The following is a 21,836-nucleotide window of genomic DNA, read 5'->3' on the forward strand; positions in this document are numbered from 1 at the left end:
TCTTCTTATAAGGCCATAATCATATTGGATTTAAGGCCCACCCTATTCTAGAATAACCTTATCTTAACTCATTACATCTGCAATGACCCCATTCCCAGATAAGGTCACATTCTGAGGTACCTGGGTCTGGACTTCAACATATCTTTTTGAGAAACACAACTCAATCTATTACAAATACTGACTTGCCTAAACCCTTAGAATTACCACCTGGGAAATTTATTCTTTTGCATTCCCTTGCTCCCCTCCTCTTTTTCACATCCCCTCCACCATTCAATAGAACTCTTTCTAATTACTTTCTTATCCAGGATCCAAGCTGTCTGTCTATCAGGTTAACTTTCCAGTCCTTCCCTATTTTCAGAAAACTCTACCCATATACCATCCACACCATTACGTGCATGGGGCTCCCAAAGGGCATGTTCCTATACACACACACAAGCGATGGACCTCAGGTGAAAAGCTGATCCTTCCTAAGCTAAAATCCCCTTCTAGGAACTTGGAATTGAGACTGGGAAAGACATGTGGGCTCTTTCCTGGTGGCTAGATCTTTTCTACTTAGGAGTTGCAGGCTGTAGCCATTTTTTGTCATATGGACTGAGAGGCAGAGAAAGCTAGTGTTGACACAGGAAGGGGAACAACATACACTGAGGCCTGTTGGGGGTGGAGGGCAGGGAGAGGGAGAGCATCAGGAAAAATAGGTAATGCATGCTGGGCTTAATACCTAGGTGATGAGTTGATAGGTGCAGCAAATCACTGTGGCACGTGTCTACCTATGTAACAAACCTGCACATCCTGCACATGTACCTCAGAACTTAAAATTTAGAAAACTAATAATTTTTAAAAGAGAGAGAACAAAACTGACTCCAAAAGCAGAGTAGATACAAGAGAAAAGTAGGGGTGCTGTGGGCATTCTAGGCTCTAGTTTCAGTCAGCTCCTGAGACTCAGGGGCTTCCTCCTTAATGCTTGTGTTTCGTGAGATACACCTCTTTCATTATTCTAATTCACCTACATTTGTGTAAGTCAGTCTTCAGACATGAATAAGTTATAAATACATTATAAATATATTCTATCAAAATCTGCTATTAAGGAAGTTTCTGATATGATTGTACACACTGATATGTGAAGGATTTGAAGGCTCAACATGTTTTATAGTCCAGGATAATCTAGAGCTAGAAGTCTTAATCCAAGGATATGAAACTAAAGAACGGCAAAAAAAAAAAAAAAAAAAAAAAAAAAAGGCAGGAGGCAAGGTCTTTCGGGGGGGATGAGAATATTCCAATTGCTTCTAAATAACATTGTGCAAAGAGAATTCAAAATTAATAAGTGGTTCTCGAACTTGAGCATGCATGAGAGTCACCTAGAAGGCTTGCAAAATACAGAGATCTAGGACCACCTCTGAATGTATGAATTGGTAGATCTGCACACAAGGGTTTGCCTTTCTAACAATTCCCAGGGTGATTTGATGCTGTTGGTCTAGGGAACATACTTTGAAAACCACTAATTTTGAAGTCTGGCATTGGGTGAGGAAACTGTGCCAGGCAGTTCATGCGAGCACTTACAAACTTTTCTTTGTGTGGGAGGATACTTCCCTTATTTGGACCAGCTCTGTGGATAAATTGTTCATTTTTGAAAAGCCTTTAGAGAAATTCAGAGGAAGTATGTAGAAGGCACAATTTAAGTTTCTTTGCAGATTGTTCCTTCAAAAGTATAAATTTTGGAGGTTACTTGTTGTATTCAGAAAAGATGCTGGATTCCAAGCCTGAGAACTTTGCTTCTGTATCTATACTTGCTGTGGAATGTCTTTGGGTCTCAGGTTTCTTATCTCTCAAATAAAATAATTGAATTATTTTATCTCTTAGATCACTCTTGGCTCTAATATCCTCACATCTATGATGTTGCTCAAATATTGCTCCTGCAACTCCCCTGAGTGATATTTCCTAAGAGAACACATTCAAAGACCATCTGTAACCACCTCAGTCCACATCCCTCTGAAGGACAGAGTGGCGGTGAGTGTGAAGCATTCAGTACTTTGCAGTGTTCTCAGGGAACATATGACAAAAGTTGAAACAAGAGGAAACTGCCCAATAGGAGAAGGACGGTCTGTTTAAACTCTTAAACCATTTACTCTGAATTGTGCTGAAGTTTTTGCAACCATTTAGAGCCCCAAAAGCCCTCAACTTAGCTTGGGGTGCTGATCAAAACAAATGGGATGTTGTAAATCATACTCCAATGTCCAGGGCCTAGCAGAACACAGGCAATATTTGATATTCAGCAAAATTTTTTTAGCCCATCGAACATATTGATCAAGGGAATATTCCTTTGTGCCAAGAAGGCTCAGACAAGACACAATTTGATAGACACATGTGTAAGCCATAGCATTAGGGATTACACGCAGCAGCTCTCAAAGGCCTAGGGGCATAACACATTGCATGAATTTGGAAAACGCACTAAGGTTGAAGCCATCGATCCTCCTTCAACCAAGTATTCAGGCATTCTTGCCTTCGTAAGAACTGCAAGCAAAGAGAGAACACCACCAGTGAGTTTGCAGGCGAGAGACTTTAAAAACTGGGAGTAGAGGTGAAAGGAGAGAAGAACAATTTGCTATCTGTGTTCTTCATTCCAAGTCTTCCTGGGGCAGAAATTTCTCTTCTTCTTTTCCCCCTTCAAATGTCCTGACGCAGTAGCCATTTTAGAAGAACGATGTATCTGAACATTAAAATAATAAAAATAATAATAGCATGTTACTTTGTGCAATCAGCATTCTAGGTACTAAGGAATACAGATAATTGAGACACAGAGCTTGCCCTCAAGGATCTCATATCCTCACCTGAGAGTGAGCTTTCAAAATATACCTCCAACAGCATAGTGACAGAGCTATTGTGGTGTGCAGAAAGGAGAGAGAGAAACCCAAGCTTGCTTGGGTGTTTCTGTTTTTGTTTTTTTTTGTTGTTGTTTGTTTGTTTGTTTGTTTGTTTGAGTTGGAGTCTTGTTCTGTTGACCAGGCTGGAGTGCAGTGGTGCGATCTCAGCTCACTGCAAGCTCTGCCTCCTGGATGCATGCCATTCTCCTGCCTCAGCCTGCCAAGTAGCTGGGAATACAGGTGCCCACCACCACGCCCAGCTACATTTTTATTAGTGGAGACGGGGTTTCACTCTGTTAGCCAGGGTGGTCTCGATCTCCTGACCTCGTCTGCCTTGGCCTCCCAAAGTGCTGGGATTACAGGTGTGAGTCACCATGCCCGGCCGGGTGTTTCTGTTTTGATGGCAAAATGTCTGTTTGACTGGCTGGGTGCGGTGGCTCACACCTATAATCCCAGCACTTTGGGAGGCCAAGGCAGGTGGATCACGAGGTCAGGAGATCGAGACCATCCTGGCTAACACGGTGAAACCCCATCTCCACTAAAAATACAAAAAATTAGCCCGGTGTGGTGGCGGGCACCTGTAGTCCCAGCTACTCGGGAGGCTGAGGCAGGAGAATGGCATGAACCCGGGAGGCAGAGCTTGCAGTGAGCCGAGATCAAGCCACTGCACTCCAGCCTGGGCTACAGATCAAGACTCCGTCTCAAAACAAAACAAAAAAAGTCTGTTTGACTAAAAGTGGTGAAAATATTCCTTTTGTAACCAAGGTGTCCCTGCCAGCTGCTGACGAGGGAGGGACTGCTGAGATACCTGGTCTCAGGCTGAACTTCTACATGGGTGGTGGAGGGTTTTCCCCGGAAGACAACTGTGAGCATAATGCTGATGATTTCGTTCTGAGGCCTGTGCAGTTATTAAGGAGGACCAACCATGCATCAGCTATACTGGAATCCCCTGGAGTATTTGTTAATAACTCAGACCCTAGGGCCTCTCCTCAGACCCAGATAATCAAAACGTCTATGAGAATGAATCCTTACAAGGAAATGAGAGGCAGAAGTATCATGAACATCTTTCTTTATCAACCCCTTAGTTGCACAGTCTACATCAAGAAGGCTAGATGCAAAGAGGTGATCAGAATTCGCAGCTTTCTAAAGGCTGTACACTTTGCCTCCTCTTTACTCCCTCTAAGACAATGAGAAAACAAAAGTGTATACTGTTCTCTGAAAGGTATAGGAAGAGTCAACATAAGATATAGACCCCTGGTTTATAGTTAAAGTCAGTAAGTTTGAAACACGCTAGGTAAAATAGGTTTCTTTACTGCCAGAAATTTTAGAACATTTAACAGGTTTATATGTACTGTCAATACCTAAGAGGCTGTGCATCTGTCAAATTCAGCTGCAGATAATAAAACCACTCTTATTTTAATTAGCAAGGGATTTGATGCAAGGAATTGAGAGCTTATAAAATTGTTGGAACACTGGCAATGCAAGCTCCATGCTGGGCCTGCAGGAATAACCCTGCAGAGTACTGGCTTGCTAAGGGAACTCAGTTACAATCCAAAAACTGCCACAGGAACCATTCCATGACAGTTAAATAAATGTCTCCTTGCCTACTTACCCCAGTTTCAAATTCATGTCTTATGCAAATACATCTGACTGGTAGCCTAATCGTATCTGGAACTCTAGTGCAAAGGAGTTTGGGAAATACAGGGTTTAGGTAGTCAACTTGATGTTGGAACAGATGTTGAGTGAGACAATCTATTGTATACACCACAGGCATGCCTGGTACACAACATTTTCTGAAGTTATTTAAGGACACAAAACCATTTTTTTAAAGAAGCCTCTTGAAAAGCAAGTGTTTCAGGGAACACCTTTTCACAGATACTAACCCAGGTCTGTCTCCTCATTGGCAAGGAAGGAAGCTGATGCCCGAAGCGGCTGGCTACTTGGCTGATGCTACCCAGTGAATTAGCAGCAGAACAGGGAGGGCATGAAGCCAGGTGTGACCCTCCTCAGTTGTCCAGCCTTGCTTCTTGCACCGCAAAGTGCCTTTGCTTCACTTTTAAGGAAGCTTGAACTGAACTCCTGAATTATGCAACAACAGAGCAAGCTAATAAGCTCTCCTGAACCTCCAATTAAGCACAGGGATAATTATACCCTGGAGTTAGGAGAGCAGCTGAGACTGGGAGTATTACAAGAACTGTCAGCTACTGCGTCGCTTTTTAAACCTGGCGTTTCACCCTTGCTGCTTTTGGAGGGAAAGTGGGAGGAGAAGAAGAAAAGCTCTCAGTCTCAGCCCACTTTGGACAGCCCATAATTGATTGAATGGGCTCTTCTCCTATTTGGGCAAAAGGGAAGAAGCCTGCTGCCCCTGCCCTGCAAACCTGGCAGAAAGAGAAGGCGCCGACAGCTGGCAAGAGGGTTTTCTGTGAGGAACAAATCTGCCTTTGTATCAGTTTTGACCTCATGTTTTCAGCCACCCCTCTGAAATCTAATTTTTCTCCTGCAGGACTATTATATTGCTGCCTCACAGCAGCCAGCCTTACACCAGTTCATGTGCTCCTAGGCACATCTAAGCCTTCTCCCAGACATCTGATTTCATCATGGCAACCTCCATCTCCCCTAACCCCTCAACTAAAAAGATTAATTTTTCTGTGTATTTCTCTGCTCAGCACTTACAAATGTGTTTGTTTTGCACTGTTTTAATTATTCTGATTTATTAATGTCACGTGTTTTTCTACAGTGTAATTGCAGTCCTAAGATACCTCAGATTATTAAAAAATAAAAGCAGTTGTTCCAGTGGTGGAAAGAAAACCATCTTTCAGATTCACAAAAACGATGTTATTTTTCCTGTCAGAATGTGGAATTTTACCAACCAATTTTCATTTTTAAGGTGACAGGTACACTTTTCATGTAGCAAGCAGAAAATGATAAAGTAGTTGATCAAAACTGGCAAAACCTAAAGCTAAAAGAAAAAAAAATCGCTGACTAGCCAGAAAATCACACCCAAATCAACACGTTCCTAGTCCATCAACAAAAATTGCAGTGCAGTTAAAAATTGCCAGAAGTAAACAGAAAAACAAAACAGATGACAATGTGGCAGTCAGTCATTCAGCCACAGCAGCAGAACTTTCTACTCTACGGTTTTCAAACCACCTCCCCCTACCCCGAAGCACAGTCAAATCTCCTGGGAGCTTGGAAAATCTCCCTGATGCCCAGGTTTTTTAGCCCAGACTGATTAAGTGGAGATCTCTGGGGGTGGAACCCAGACATTAGTATTTTTAAAGCTTTCCAGGGGGTTCATATTGTACAAGGTTGATTGCTCATTACAAATTCTCATCAACAGAATTCAAGTAATATAAATTCTTACATTTAATTCAACATGCTACTGCTATTTCGTATCATAAAAACACAGACAATAGGAGACATGCCTGAAATGCTTTGCAAGTATAAAACAATTTGCAAAATAAAAAAGCAATTTCACATCTCATTTCCATTTGCCCCATGACTCATGGCCCTTTTTTATAAATGAGAAAGCTGAAGCTCAGAAAAGCTGAATGCATTGTCTGATACCTATAACCAAACATGGAAACACAAGCCACCATCTGTGGATTCTGGTCTCAGTGACAACAGCACCTCAAACATAGAAAGTTCTTTTACAAGCTTGTAGAGGGTGTGTGTGTGTGCGTGTGTGTGTGTGTTTAAATTATTATCCAAACTGTATAGATGAGGTAGTTGAGGTTCAGAGGTGGTAAAAGATTGGTCAAGATCGAACAGTTTAGGCTGGGAACAGTGGCTCAAGCTTATAATCCCAGCACTTTGGGAGGCCGAGGCAGGTGGATCACCTGAGGTGAGGAATTTGAGATCAGCCTGAGGTCAGGAGTTTGAAACCCCATCTCTACTAAAAATACAAAAATTAGCCGGGTGTGGTGGCATTCACCTGTAGTTCCAGCAACTCAAGAAGCTGAGACAGAATTGCTTGAACTGGGGAGGCAGAGGTTGCAGTGAGCCAAGATCGCACCATTGCACTCCAGCCTGCGTGACAGAGCAAGGCTCCACCTCAACAAAAGCAAACAAACAAACAAAAAAATCACACAGTTTAGACTTTAACACCTATAACTCTTCTACCAAACTGATTCACCAGGTGAAGTGTAAGTATGTCTTTATTTATTTTTTTTTTTTTTTCACATATTGGCCTTTGAAGCTCCTTTCTGCACCTCTTGATCATATCTTTGGCAAATCTCAACCTGTATATCCACTCAGGTTTCACAAAGTCTGGCTTAACTATCAATCTCATCTTGAACTCAGCCCCACTGTCTCCTCTTCTTTCTCCGGTGATAGCTTTCCCCATGGTTCTGGTCCTCAGTGATGATTATTACAGGTGTCTGCTCCTTTGTTCCTGGGACACTTTCTCCTTCTGCACCTCTTCTATTTTTAACATGTAGGGGGGACTGGGAAGAAGACTTGAGGGAAAGGATCAAGAAGCTCTTTTTCTGGACTGGGGCCATATCCGGCACTCCCTTGGCTGTTATGCCCATTGGGAAGCAGCAGTCCAAATATCGGTTTCCTTAAAGTGATTCGTGCCCACTTTTCAGAAGGTCCGGCACTGCTGCACGCTCTCATCTTGCCCCCTCCCACATCTTCTGCTATTGTCTACAGCTCTTACTACTGGGCTCCCTCACCCAGAAGCCAGCCCTTCTGGGCACTGTTTTGGGTTAAATTGCTTCCCACACTACCCCACACAAAGACACATTGAAGTCCTAATCTCCATACCTGTGAATGTGACTTTACCTGGAAACAGTTTTTCTAGATGTCATCAAGTTAAGATGAGGTCATTAGAGTGGGTCCTAATCCAATGACTGGTGTCATAAAAAGAGGAAATTTGGAAATAGACATACAAAGAGAAGACAATGCCATGTGAAAGCACAGAACAGAGGGAACACAGCCATATTAAGATGAAGGCAGAGGTTGGAGTGATGCTGCCACAAGCCGGGAACGTCTGTGCAGGCAGAAACTGGAAGAGGCAGGCAAGGGTCCTCTGCTAAAGTATTCAGTGGGAATACAGCCCTGCTGACACCTTGGTTTCAGATGTCTAGCTCCCAAAACTGTGAGAGAACACATTGTTGTTGTTTTAAGCCACCCAATTTGTAGTACTTTGTTACAGCAGCCCTAGGAGGCTAATATAGACACTGTTCTGCCAAAATGTTCCAATCCAATTACCTATTCTTTTCTCACGTAGGAAACTTACAGCTCCTTGCTTCTCCAATTAGTTATAGAAGAGTTTAGCATACCAATTTTCTGTTCCTTTGCTTCCCACCACAGAGTGCCCCTAGAAAGTTTCCTGCCTTCAAAATTTTCCAAGTGAGAAGCAGTACCAGGCACTATATTAATATACACCCTTGAATGCAAATAGCATAAAATTCAGCTCTATCAAAAACTACTCCATTATGCTTGCTTTGCTGGGAGTAACAGTGGTTTTACAGGACCTGCATCCTAATAAGCTTCTTGCCAGGGAGGGATAAGCTAAGCCCCAATTCCTGCAGGTCCTCTCTCTGACTCCCACCGATTTCTACAAGAGGTTTTCTCAGCACTTCCCTTAATTAGCTTGGACTTTCACTGAAAAAAGAAAACACCTGTAATCTTTTCCCAGTGAGGCAGAATGGAGTAAGTTCTTATCAGGAACATGGGATGCTCTAACCCCTCTAACCCCTGATCCCAGTGATGTCTCCTCTAATGGGGAATGTTCCAATTTTGGAGACTGTCTAAGTTGATAACAGCAAAACAAGTTCTGCTAGCCTCTTAGTAAGTCCTGCTGGGATATGAGCAGTAGATCTTTTAAAAATATAGGTGTTTCAGCTAATCCTGTGTAACAAGCTTCCCCAAAATCCAGTAGCTTAAATAATAAGTATTAAAACACACCATGCCATCAGCTGGACATTCTTGTTTCTGTGGGCCAGGCTTAACTGAATGTCGCTGAGCTTACTCATGCTTCAGTGGTCAGCTGTGGGTGGCAGGAGGCTGGCTGAACATTGAACTAGAATGTCATTGGCTGGTGGTTGGCTGGGGTGTCTTGACCTCATGTCCCTCCTTATCCAGCAGGTCAAGGCTTGCTGTCACTGGGGCTGAGCAGGATTCTAAATGAGTGGCAGAAGCATGCAAAGCCTCTGGAGACCTAGACTCCTAAGTGGCACACGGCTACTACTTGCATGAAAGAAGTCACAGGTTAGCTCAGACTCAAGGTGCAGGGAAATAGACTTTGCCTCCTTAGTGAGACAAAGTGCAAAGCCAAATTGCAAAGAGCTTGGATACAAGGAGCAATAAAGAATTCTGGCCATTTTTTTTTTTTTTTGGCTGTTTACCACAGTAGGTATCTTTTGTATCTGTTGTTGTATATTAATCAGGTTAAATTACATGAAATGCTACAATAAACAACAAACAAAAAATCTTAGTGGCATTTTTCTTATTCACAAGACAGTCCAATGAGGGGCTGGTGTGTGTTGGAGAGAGAAGAATGTTTGTGCCAAGTAATTTTTCAAGTCTCCAAATTGGATTCAGAATTACCCTATGAATACTACACATGTAGCCCTCAGGCGAAAGAAGAAAGAGCATGTGAAGGATCATGTAGGATGTCTCAGAGCCCAAACCTAGACAGGCTTACATCGTTTCCATTGGCCTGAACTTGGCCAAGATTTCATGAGCCATCTAACTGCAAAGGCATCTGGGAAGGTTCTTTGATGCCAGTGAAGAAAACTAAATACGCTTTGCCTCATGCCTTTAGCTTTATGGCTGTAGCCCAAATCCCAAGGCAACAGAAATCCCGACCTATATCCTTTTCACCAACTTCAGTGTTCTTTCCTCCATATACCCAAGGGGACTGCCGGCGCCAGGCTTAGATCAGATCAACTTTTTTTTTTTTTTTTTTTTGCTTATCTTTTTAATCCTTCAGAGATGGATACCCTCATGAAGCATGGCGTTTCTTCAGATGAGGGAAGGGGATGAAATTAGCACCCTAGAGTTACCATCTGTTTCTGGCAATTCTGCTCTAGATATGGGTTTGCTTGTGCATCCAAAACCTGCTAAGCCTTTACACTCAAGTACTCCTGTACCTTCCCAACTTTTCTGTACCTGGCCACGTGAGGATGTTCTTGAACTCTACTCTTTGATGAGCAGAGAACATTTCCCACTGTCCCACATTCAGTGTTCCTCTCCAACATCATATCACTGTGCTTACCAATCCACAGAAAAACTCCTCAGATGATGAGACCAGGTACACTGGGTTCAAATTCCAGCTCTGCTACTTACACTTAACTGTGTGATCTCTGGCCCATTACCTAATTTTTCTGATTCTTGATTTTCTCATCTTTCACACTGGAATGATGCCACTTTCTGGGATGATAGTGAGGGCAACCATGATTGTAAAGCATCTACACAACGTAAGCACAGTATCATCTTCTTTCCTTCTTCCTCTTCCCCACCTCCAGTGACCACATGAGTGCAGTGAGAATGAGGAGGAATGGGACTGGAATTAGTGCAGTCAGAATGAGGACGAATGGGATTGGAGCTCTATTAAGTGATGCGTAGAGACAGGGTTTGGAGGCAGATGCAATGGAGAGGTGGCATATAACTTGCCTGTGAATGTTTAAATATGCGTTAAGGATCCTGGAGTCATGGAGTTAAGAGAAACCTGTTTTCATTGTTGCAAGGAAGATTTTTTTAAAGAAATATTATGGGCAGAGAGGCTTAGGATTTAATACAAAGACATGTATTTTTCTCACAGTTGTGGGACCTTTTCACCATAGTACCATCCTCTGGTAATTTGGACGTTTACCCAGATGTCACCTTTGTTCCCAAACCTGCAAGTCTATGATAGGCCCTAAGGCGATGCCTATGTAGCAAAAAGATGACTCTACCTTCCCCTGGCAGCCGGGTGTTAAATTATCACTAGATGGCAGTAACATCTAACGTTTAATTTGGTGAATCATCAAAACATTTTACCTTTGTTTTTCTTTTGCTTCTCTATTTCAAGAAAGCATTCACTCAACACAAAACTGAGACAGCCTTGAGTTTTCTCAATCCTTATTTTGAAGTTGACTTAGAGACTCACAAAATTTTAAAGGGAAAAGAATGGTCCATGTCTCAAGCTACAAACAACAAACTTCTCACTGGGCTCTCAGAGCTCCGATTAAAAGACTTCAGCCATGCCCTGGACATAGAAGAAAAGATCAAGTATCTAATACCCTCCATATTGGACAAAGGGTCATGAATTTGGGCAAATTACTTTTTTTCTTAAACAAGAAAAGACATTAAAAAAATTTGCGCACCTGGTGGGGATGAGCCCACTCTTCTTAATGTAAGAGCCATTTAGTTCCCCAAACAAGTTTATCTGAACTTCACTTTCATTTTTTCTCCCAGATCCCTCTCTCTTACTCCCAAATTCACTTGTATATTCAATGCTGTTTTTTCTCAAGGCACCATTACAATAAAGATGAAAGAAAATTAAAAAGGACTGGCAGTGTTATAAAGTCTATGCCATGCTCTGGGTGTACCAAGGAATCTGGGGCTATGGATCCTAAGATGTTCCAAGAGGGAGTTTAGTGAGGCTTTGAATTAGTCCCAGAGAACTTCCAGGTCATTCCTGGGCCCAAAGCCTTGGTCTTCTCCAAGGCTAAATTTGTTCTGCAAGGAGACTAAATATGAAACCTAGGTCCACTTATCTCTGTGTTCACGGACCGAGTAACCTACTAAAGGTCCAGCAGGCCTAATAAATGTTGATAACAACAGCTTCTCTCCCACCATGAAGTAGTTCCAATTACAGTTTATCATTGTTTGAGACTTTGATGTTAGATGTTTTGCATTGTTGCCTATAGTATTATCAGGCAAGCTGTAAAATGGAGCAGGAATTAATTTGAGACATGCACTAATTAACTTGAGACATGCACTGAGATGGAACAAGGAATAACTCTAAAGGTACAGGAGGTCAGGTCATGCCTACTGTCTTTGGGGCTGTACCAGTTTCCACCTTCATTTTAGAAATGGCTATACCAACAATGCATCTAGTAAGTGGCACCTGCACTTAGATTGGTGGAAATTAACCAGTTTAACAGGCAGGTGAGTACACTCTCGGAGGTCTTTGTAAGCAAGAAGACCCAGGTCAGTAACTGGGTCACTGAAACTAGGATCTCCAGAATTGGGACCAGTGCATTAGACAAGTTGATTGGTTGGATTAAAAAGAGGACATCAAGGTTGCAGTTCTATTCTATGGACTGAGTGAATGTAGGGGGAGAAGGTAAAAGAAGGGAGCTACCACCCAAACTTAGTCCTCTATGGTCATGAATACCACCAGTAGATCTGAGATCTAATTGGCAGCAAGGAGTGTGGGAGTCCCTCAGACATCTGGGGCCATTAAGTCTCAAGTCTAGACAGTAGACTAACATGAAACCAATCTGCAATAGGGAGTCATGCAGCACTATTCATCTCCATCAGGAATAGCTCAGGTGGAGCTGTGCCTGCAGCTGTGGAGCATCAGCAGAGCTAGCTGTGACCAGCTAGGGATACAGAAGCAGTGAAAGCCAGGCTGGGGCTGATGCAGCGTTGAAAAAGTTGTGCCTCTGGACATGTCCGAAACAGTTGCCACATAGGAGCTCTCTTGACAATTGCCTGGACTACAGTCCACTGAAAATAACATTTCCTATCACAAGGAATTGATATACGAGATTGACATGCAGAAGGGGACACTAGGAGCCATCGTTTTGCTTTGAAGTGAAAACCCAAAACTGCTGTTTACTTCTCTTGCCAGTTTCTAATTTATATATTTCCTTTCAAATTTTGCTTCTTCCGTGAATAAAAAAAGATCTGCTGATGAGAAGACAGGGAGAAGAAAGGAGAGCTCTGAGGTGGAAGTTTTGCTGCCATTTTAATATCAGCACTTCCCAATCGCTACTTTTTAGTCATTTGAAAAAAATGTTTTAAAGGATGAACTTAATTGTGTTTTCTTCTTAGAAATTTTAAATTTGGGTGTAGAATATTCTGTCAACGGTAAGACAACATATCCCACCTGGAATGACACTGAAGGCCATTTATAAATTTATCAGCAAAATAGAATAAATATTTGTAATACTAGGGTAAAACTTCTGACAAAGCATTGTAGCTACTTAGAGGAGAAAAATTTAAATTCTACTGCTCTTTGACCAACTAAGCAACTGACCTCTAAAAATTTTGATAACCATATCCTCCAAGTGACAATGGCATTTTATTCATTAGAATGCGAGCTCCAAGAGGGCAGGTGATTTTGTCCATTTTATTCACTGCTATCTTTCCAGTACATAAATGATAGTGAACACATGGTAAATATTGTGAATAAATGAATTAATTCAGGGCTTATGAGAAAAAACAATGAGATAAGAAACGATACCTGCACCCATTTCAGTATTTCAACAAAGACTCAGCTTCTTTTCTCATGTCTTTATCTTTATGTCCTTCCTCTTCCTTCCACTCAATCTACTGCAGAATGTTTGGGTTTGCCGAAAACTTGATGAGATCTCTCTGATTCTGAGCTTCCTGCTTGGTTCTGCTCTGATTCTAAAGAATCAAATGGAAAGAGCAAAGGATGAGACTAAGTACTGCCACAAAAATTCCTGGGGATACTTCAGGATGCACAGAATAAGGAGTTTGGATAGTCATGGAAAGATGCAATTCTACTTCTAGCCTCTGGATCACGAGGAATAGAATGAAAGAATATGTTCTTAAATTGTGTTATGTGAGTTGATTTTTATCCTCTTTCTCAAAAACCCTGCAAGAATAACCATATGCATAGTTAATCCCCCCACTGAAATATTCCAACTGACAAAGGGTACCATTGTGCCATTTCCCACAAAAGGGTAACCATGCCTGTGGCTTCTTTCAGATTTGGATTATTGTAGGCTCTTTGGTCATCTTTTGTCCAAGAAGAGAAGGCCGCAGTCAAGGTACTGATTCTGCCAAACTCAGTCAAACATCCTGAAATGTGTTCCAACATTTGGAATTTGACAAAATCCCAGCACATTTGGCCTGGGTCCCCCTTTCCCCTTAATTACTGAGCCCAAACAGAAAATGTAATCCATCTGCTTCACAGTCATTTTCCCAAAACTCATCCAAATGTTCCTTGGTGAGAACTATTTGACGTCTTTGTCTTGTGGGCTTAACACCTTCCTTCTCACGTTTTGTTTCTTGGAACTAGGAAGCAGACAGAGCCAACGGCAAGAGGACTCACTTTCAAACACAAGACATAATCTGTAAAATCAGGTGCTGGAGGTGGAGGGTCAAGAGTCTCACCTCCAGAATGACAGCTGTGACATATCTGAGGGAGAATTAAGGAATTAAGGGAACCTCTAGAACAAATATGTCCTTAGAAGGCAGGAGAGCACAGTTAACTGCGGATAGATTCCTTGCCACCCCATATCCACAGCGCCTGGGAGCCAACACCTCACCCCAGTTCCAGGTTGAGAAAGTCAGAGGCAGAGATTTCACTAATTTCTACTGTTTCGTGTTGGTCACTATTGTGAACACCCCAGCCTTGTACACAAGGAGGCTCACAAGATCCATCTAATGTAGTTTTGTAAGACCCTGAAACTCAAAATGAGACAAAAATGAGTTAAAATCCTAACTAGTATGGTAATTACTGGTTTTGTGACCTTGGGCAATTTCCTTATGTCTGAACTCATGTTTTCCCTTTGTAAATAAAACTAAAAGTTTCCTGGCATATTTATTATGAGACTTAGGTAAGATTATATACTTTAGCACAGTACCTAGCATTTAGAAAGTGCTAAATTAACAATAGCTATTTGTATTGTTGGTTTTTATGACAGCTTTATTGAGATATGATTCACATGCCATGCAATGAACCAATTTGTGTGTACAATTTAATGGTTTTTAGTAAATAACAGAGTTGTGCAACCATCATTACAATAAATTTTAGAACATTTTATCACCCCCAAAAGAAGCTCCATACCCATTAGCATCACTTCCCATTTCTTCTTAATCCCAAGCAACTGCTAATTTACTCTTTGTATGGAATTGCCTATTCTGAACATTTCACATACATGAAATGATATGTGATCCTTTGTGAATGACTTCTTTCACTTGACATAATGTTTTCAAAGTTCCTCCATGTTGTACCATGTATCAGTACTTCATTGCCAAATAATATTTCATTGTGCAGATATACTACATTTTATTCAATCATCAGTCATTGGAAATTTGGACTATTTCCATTATTTGCCTATCGTGAAAAATGCTCCTACGGACATTTACATACAAGTTTGTGTGTTGACCTATGTTTTTATTTCTTCTGTATCTATACTTAGGAGTAGAATTTCAAAGTCAAATGTTAACCTTTTGAACATTAAACCTCTGTGTTTAACATTTTAAAAAACTGCCTTGTATTTTCCAAAGTGGCTGCACTGCTTAACATTCCTTTTAGCAGTGTATGAGAACTCCAACTTCTTCATATCCTTGCCAACCCTTGTTATTATTCATCTTTTTTCATTATAGTCATCCTAATGGGTGTGAAGTGGCATCTCATTGCAGTTTTAATTTGCATATCCCTGATTGCTAATGATGTTGAACATACTGTATGCACTTATAGGTCATTTGTATATCTTCTTTGGAGAAATGTCTGTTCAGATTATTTTCCATTTTTTAATTAAGTTTTTGTCTCTTGTTGTATCATTTCTTTACATATTTTAGATACAAGCCCTGCTGTAGCCTGAATGTGTTTCCTCAAAATTCATATGTTAAAGTCTAATCACCAATGTTATAGTATTAAGAGGTAGGGCCTTTAGGGGTGATTAAGTTATGAGAGTAGAATCCTCATGAATGAGATTAATGACCTCATGAAAGAGGTTCAAGGCAGCTATTCATCCTTTTGACCCTTTCATCCCTTCCATCATGTGAGGACCTAACAACAAGGCACTATTTTGGAAGCACAGAGCAGCTCTCACCAGCCCCTAGATTTGCTAGTGCCTTGATGTTGAATGTCCCGGCCTCCAGAACAATGAGAAATAGATTTCTATTACTTATATAAATTACCTGCTATTCAGTATTTTGTTATAGCAACAGGAATGCCCCTTATCAGATATATGATTTGCAGAAATTTTCTCCCATTCTGTGTATTGTCTTGTCACTTTCTTTATGGTTGCTTTTGAAGCACAAGTTATTAATTTTATTAAAGTTGCATTTATCTATTTTGTTTATTTTTTTGCTTATGCTGTTGGTGCTAGATCTAAGACATTATTGGCAAATCCATAAAAAAATTTGCCCCTATGTTTTCTTCTAAGAATTTTATAGCTTTAGCTCCTACATTTAAGGTCTTTGATCTATTTTGAGTTAATTTTTATATACGGTGGCAGGAGATCTAATTTCATTCTTTTGCGTATGGATATCTGGTTGTCTCAGTACCATTTGTTGAAAAAGCTTATTCTTCCCCCATTGAATTTTCTTGATACTCCTTCATGGAAAATCAATTTATTGTAATTGAGAGGGTTTATTTCTGGATCCTCAATTCTATTCTATTGATTCATATATCAATCCTCATGCCAGTACGACACTGTCTTGATTACTATAGATTTGTAGCAAGTTATTTGTAGTAGGCTATTTTTTTAGGCAGGGTCTCACTCTGTTAGTGCAGTGGAGTGATCACAGCTCACTGCAGCCTCAACCTTCTGGGCTCAAGTAATCCTACCACCTCAGCCTCGCAAGTAGCCAGGACGACAGGTGCACACTACCATGGTTGGCTAATTTTTTATTTATTTATTTTGTGGATTTGGGATTCCCTATATTTTCTAGGCTGGTCTTGAACTCCTGAACTAAAACGATCCTCCCACTCTCCTACCTCAGCCTCCCAAATTGCTAGGATTACAGGCATGCGCCATTGCACCCGGCCTGTAGTAAATTTTTATATCAGGAACTGCAAATCTTCCAATTTTGTTCTGCTTTTTCAAGATTGTTTTTCTATATATATAAAATATATATATATTTATATATATATATAAAATTATGTATCTTCAAACAGATAGTTTTGCTTTTTCCTTTCCAATCTTAATGTCTTCTATTTCTTTTTCTTGCCTAATTACCCTGGCTGAAGCCTCCAGCACAATTTTGAATAGGAGTGTTAAGAGCAGACACCTTAGTCTTATTTCTGATCTTAGGGGGAAAGCTTTTAGCCTTTCACAATTAAGTATGTTAGCTGTGGTTTGTTCATAAACACCCTTTAGCAGGTTGGGGAAGTTCCCTTCTATTTCTAGTTTGTTATGTGTTTTCTATCATGAAGGGGTGTTGCTGTTATTAAACAACAATGCCGCTGTTTTCTTTTTCCCTTTTTCCTCTCCTTTCCTTTTTTTTTTTTTTTTTTTTTATTTCTTTCCAGAGCCTGGTAGGACACCAGGACAACATCAGGAAAGAGGAAGCCACAGGCTGCCATGCATTCTCTCCCTGAAGTGCCCTGTGAGCCAGCATCTGCCACCTCCTCCCTCCTGGCCACCCTTCTGACCTGGCAGTGCCCTTGCTGTTCTGGTACAAGATGCACCCCTACCACTTTGATCTGCTTCACTGGCTTACCATCTTCTAGTTTTGGGGTCTGTGGCTTCCTGTCACTCTTCTTCATGGTTCGGATCTCTTTTCTACCTCTTTCCAGGTGTCCTACACTGCTTTGGCAGCTACTGGTGTTTGGAAAGCTAAAGGCTATTTTCCAGACAGAAGAATTTCCTTTTCACTCCTGTACCCAATTTAATTCCACAAATATTTCATGACCACTTCTTTTTCATGCCAGTCATTGTTCTTGTTTGATCCTGGTAATACTCACAATAACCCTATGAAGTTGTTTTTTGTTTGACCCATTTTACAGAAGAGAAAACAGAGCCTCCATTTAGCTAAGTAGTTTGTCCAAGATTACATACATAGTAAGTGGCAGAACCAGAATTTTTTACAAATCTGCAAGATCTATCTGCTTAGAGCAAAAAAGAGTGATACTCACACAGTGACAAAGGCTGAGATAGAACTCAGGGCACCAGTTGCCATGTTGGAATAGCCAGAAGGAGCTAGGAAAGTGGTCTTGTTTAAAACCCAAGGCTGCTATTGATCTGGCCTCTGCCAACTTCTCTGACCTCATCTTTCAAAAAACACATGCCTACCCACCCAAGACAAGCTGAACCACATCATGCGATCTCCGTTTCTGTGCTTTTTCACATACTGGTCCCTCTACCTCAGCCAAACTGCCTCCCCCATGCAACTGTGAACTTCCAGACGCCTGGCTAACTTCTATTCTTACTTTGAGACCCAGCCTTGGATTCGTTTCTTCTGAAAAGTCTTTCTGACCCACCCCAAGCTGTGCTCCATCATATCCTGTACATACCTGTATCATGGTACTCACCACACTTAGGTCTTACTCCCTCTCCCTCTCCCCTATGACCAATCACCAATAAACTGTGAGCCCTTCAAGGTAGAGTCATGGTTAGTTTTCATCTGTAACCCTTAGGACCCAGGATAGTTCCTGGCTCATAGTGTGTTCTTAGCCATGATTTCTTGAATAACTAATTGAAATCTTTGGGATGAGCTCTTGTAGACTGATACCCTCCCTGACTAGATTTAAATTTTCTTTCTGCCCAAATAGATTAAAAGGTGCAACATTTTCTTGTTCTCTTTCATACTGAGGAATCTGGATTCTAAACCAAGGAGCACAAGCCTGTGAAATTTGAGCTTAAGACAATAAAGCTACTTTTCCACTTTGTACATGACAACTCACAGTCATCAGTTCTCCATGAGGCAAACCTCACCAAAGATGATAATCCAAAGGAGGAAACCAAGGACCTCACTTTAAATGCACAGCAAGAGCACCCTCCCATTCTACTGGAAGAACTGACCTTCTTAGGTGTTTTCCCACATCCAGGGATCTGCAGTCAAGGCCACCTTTAGGTTAAAAAGCACAAGACGGTCATTTCTTCAGCTATTAAACAAAATAATAACTTGACTTCTGGCTCAATGCCAGCTCAGTGAAAATAAGCCAACTGCAAGAAGAGGAACTTTCTGGACTCTGTGGCAACTCTTAGAGCAAAGTTTTAGCACAGCTACTTTTTGCCTTCTACTCCAAGAGAAAGCTGTGAGGTCAGGTCCAGGATGACAATACCCAACAAACCCCAAAAGACTCCTGGTTTAATCCTTGCCAATTCCCCTCCAAGCCCTGGCACAACTTGGGCTGAAAACACACATGCTATTTTCATTTAAGCATGAATGCTGAACCACTGGGTATTTTTTTCCTGGGTTTTCTGTTAACTCTGTCTACAAAATGTGGTTTTAAGAAATATTACTCCTGGTCATTTATCTAACAGACCATACTGTGATCTGTAAGCTCCATCTTTCTTGCAGCTTTCACATTCTATTAAAATGGGATCTTTTACCAGGAAATTTACTCAGACGGGGGAGTTCATTTGAGGTTAAAACTGTAAAGTGGCCAATTATCTCTCAGTCATTGGTTGCATATGATCTTTACCCCAAGCTTTGGAAATAAAGACAACATTTAGCAAACGTTCTGCTCCAAAGCTAATGTTTTGGAAAGAATAACAGCATGTTGGGAATAAATTACATGGTCTTTAGTGTATTTTAGTGTTATTGCCTGTTAACACGCAGCGTGGTGTGCCAACTCATAAGAGAACTCCAGTCTTCTAGGGAATCGATTTCTGATTTGTTGAGCTGATGGCGTCCGTGTTATATCATTGAACAGACGAGTAGTACAGGGGGCCATGTCTGTGGGACCTCACCTAGGGGAAGCTATGACTCATAGGCTGTCTTTTCATTCTGATACTGTCCAGACCATTAACACGCCATGGGTAATGGCATATGAGGTCTTCCATCTAGGACTATCCAGTTACCCACTCATGAGCTATGTTGATCTTAAAAGAGTCATTTAATATACCTAAATCAAGTAACTAATATAGCCTTGCTAAAAGGCCTACTAGGTACGAGGTTTTTGGCCAGGTTCTGTGGAAGAATAGTAGGATGCTTAAAGAGAGCCTTGATTCCATTTGTATGAAATATCCAGAATATTTCATAGAGAAATATCCAGACAATTTCATAGAGTCAAAAATTACATTAGTGGTTTCCTAGTCCTGGGAGGACAGGAGGATTGGAGAATGTTGGCTAAAACATTTGGGATTTCTTTGGGGGTGATCATGAAAATGTTATAAAATTGATTAAGATGATTGCTGCCCAACTCTGTGAATATAATAAAAGCCATTGAAGCATATACTTTAAATGGGTGAATCGTATGTGAGATATGTGAATGATATCTCAATAAAGCTGTTAAAAAATTAAAGAAGAAGAACCCTGTCCTCACGAAGAGAGGAAATGTTAGTAATTTCAGGTAGACAGCACTGAGGACTAGAGACAGGTACCACAAAATGCCAAGGGAAATCCAAAACTGTGTAACTTCCATTAGACTTTGTAGCATTTCCTTTCTTTGGGTTCTGTTTCACTCTGTCTTTGGTTTCAAAAGACGAGAGGTGATGTTTAGGTCTCTGAGGGTAGGATCAGAAAGACAGCTCCTAATAACTGAATAAATAAAAAAACTCATGATAAGACAGCAAAAGGTATCCTGGGAGCAGGAACATCAGACTTGAACCTGTTGGCAGGGTCCCGATGGAAGCCAACCTCAAACCTCTCTTATAGCTGGTTGCAAGCAAGGTGTTTTATTTAAAGGGGAAAGGAGTCAGGGATTTTTTTCCTTTAGACTAACAAGAAGCTGCCTGTTACTGTACCTTCTCCAGTCTAAACACAATTTTACCAAAGAGCACCATCCCCACACCTACTCAATCTCCCACATTCCTGGAACAAATGTATCTAGGATCAGGGCAGCCCACAAAATAAATAAGCAACAATTAGCCCTGTGGTAACTTGTAAGCCAAAATGTTACTCCATGCATAAACAACTCAGGTGTGCACTGTTGTTCAGGCCACACCTCCTGCCACAGAAATTCTTTAGGCAGAAGGATAAATTGTATTTCAGGCTTAAGTGATCTATCTTTTAGTGGGGTGGGCTTGATTTATTTTAAAAGATGTATTTCCACATTTACCTTCATGGAACTCCCTCTCTACTATTATTTTTTGGATTATTTCCCCAAATTTCCAGTATTTAGCCAAAAGCAAAATTATCAAGTGTATTTACTATAAATAATTCCAAATAATTTCAAATATAATCATGCTTTTTAAACTTTTAAACTAATTTAAATATCTTAAATATTATAGTAAATTGCTTTTGTGCATAACATTGAACTTCCAAGCAGCAATGCACATAAACATTTTAGAGAAGTTTACAAAGAGATTATTCTACTGGGCCGTGGACCTGAATTCCAGGCTTAGTTTACTCAGTAAGTGTGGGCCTCTTTTCTTCCTGAGGATCTGCCACAATTTGCGCTGTTCTTGCTTTCTGAGTTTCTCAAAGCTGAAACAGAGGCTGAGCTGAGGGTTCAGTAAAAAAGATGGTAGAGCATGCATCACAGAGCCCCAAACTCCACTTGTCTTCTAGAGGTGTCTATGACACAATCCTGTCCCCTGGATGACAGTTCTGCTAGTTCCACACTGGAGTACTTTGAAGCTTATGGGTCAAAGTAAACTGAGTGGTGTGTTGTCTATCTTGCCCCTGTGAGCCCCATTTCCCTGGGACATGCAGAGAAAGCATTCCTTTCTCCAGTGTTCACCACCACCTGCCTTCCATGACAGTGCAAGCATTGGCTTTGGGAAGCTGCCAACTTTCTAGTGTGGTCCTTGAACCCTTGACCTTCCAGGCAAATGCAATGATGCTACCAGCTGAGCGACACAGACCTATTTCCTGCGTCAATGACTAAACAGATCCAAAAGTATGTGAAGCATTTCTTTCCCCCCGACCTTGTTCAGCCTTGGCACAGCTGCTGGCACAGCCAGAGGTGCCTGGCCCTGGGAGCAGCTGCTGAGTGTCTGCCAA

General features: G+C 41.2%; 1 protein-coding gene across 3 annotated transcripts in view; it reads right to left on the reverse strand.

Annotated features, from left to right (window-relative positions):
• Positions 1-1,262: 1,262 nt before the first annotated feature.
• Positions 1,263-21,836, reverse strand: part of PCTP (phosphatidylcholine transfer protein) — an 87,062-nt gene continuing 66,488 nt past the window's right edge. For 2 of the 3 annotated variants that reach the window (XM_009251592.4, XM_009251590.4), the window contains one exon: positions 13,136-13,430. In XM_009251592.4, coding sequence (XP_009249867.1) covers positions 13,345-13,430 — 86 coding nt within the window. In that variant the 3' untranslated portion in view covers positions 13,136-13,344. Of the gene's footprint in view, positions 2,705-13,135; positions 13,431-21,836 lie in introns of those variants that run through there. The other variant, XM_054546235.2, reaches the window with a different exon arrangement.

The sequence above is a fragment of the Pongo abelii genome, chromosome 19 (genome assembly GCF_028885655.2).
Source record: "Pongo abelii isolate AG06213 chromosome 19, NHGRI_mPonAbe1-v2.0_pri, whole genome shotgun sequence".
Classification (NCBI taxonomy): domain Eukaryota; kingdom Metazoa; phylum Chordata; class Mammalia; order Primates; family Hominidae; genus Pongo; species Pongo abelii.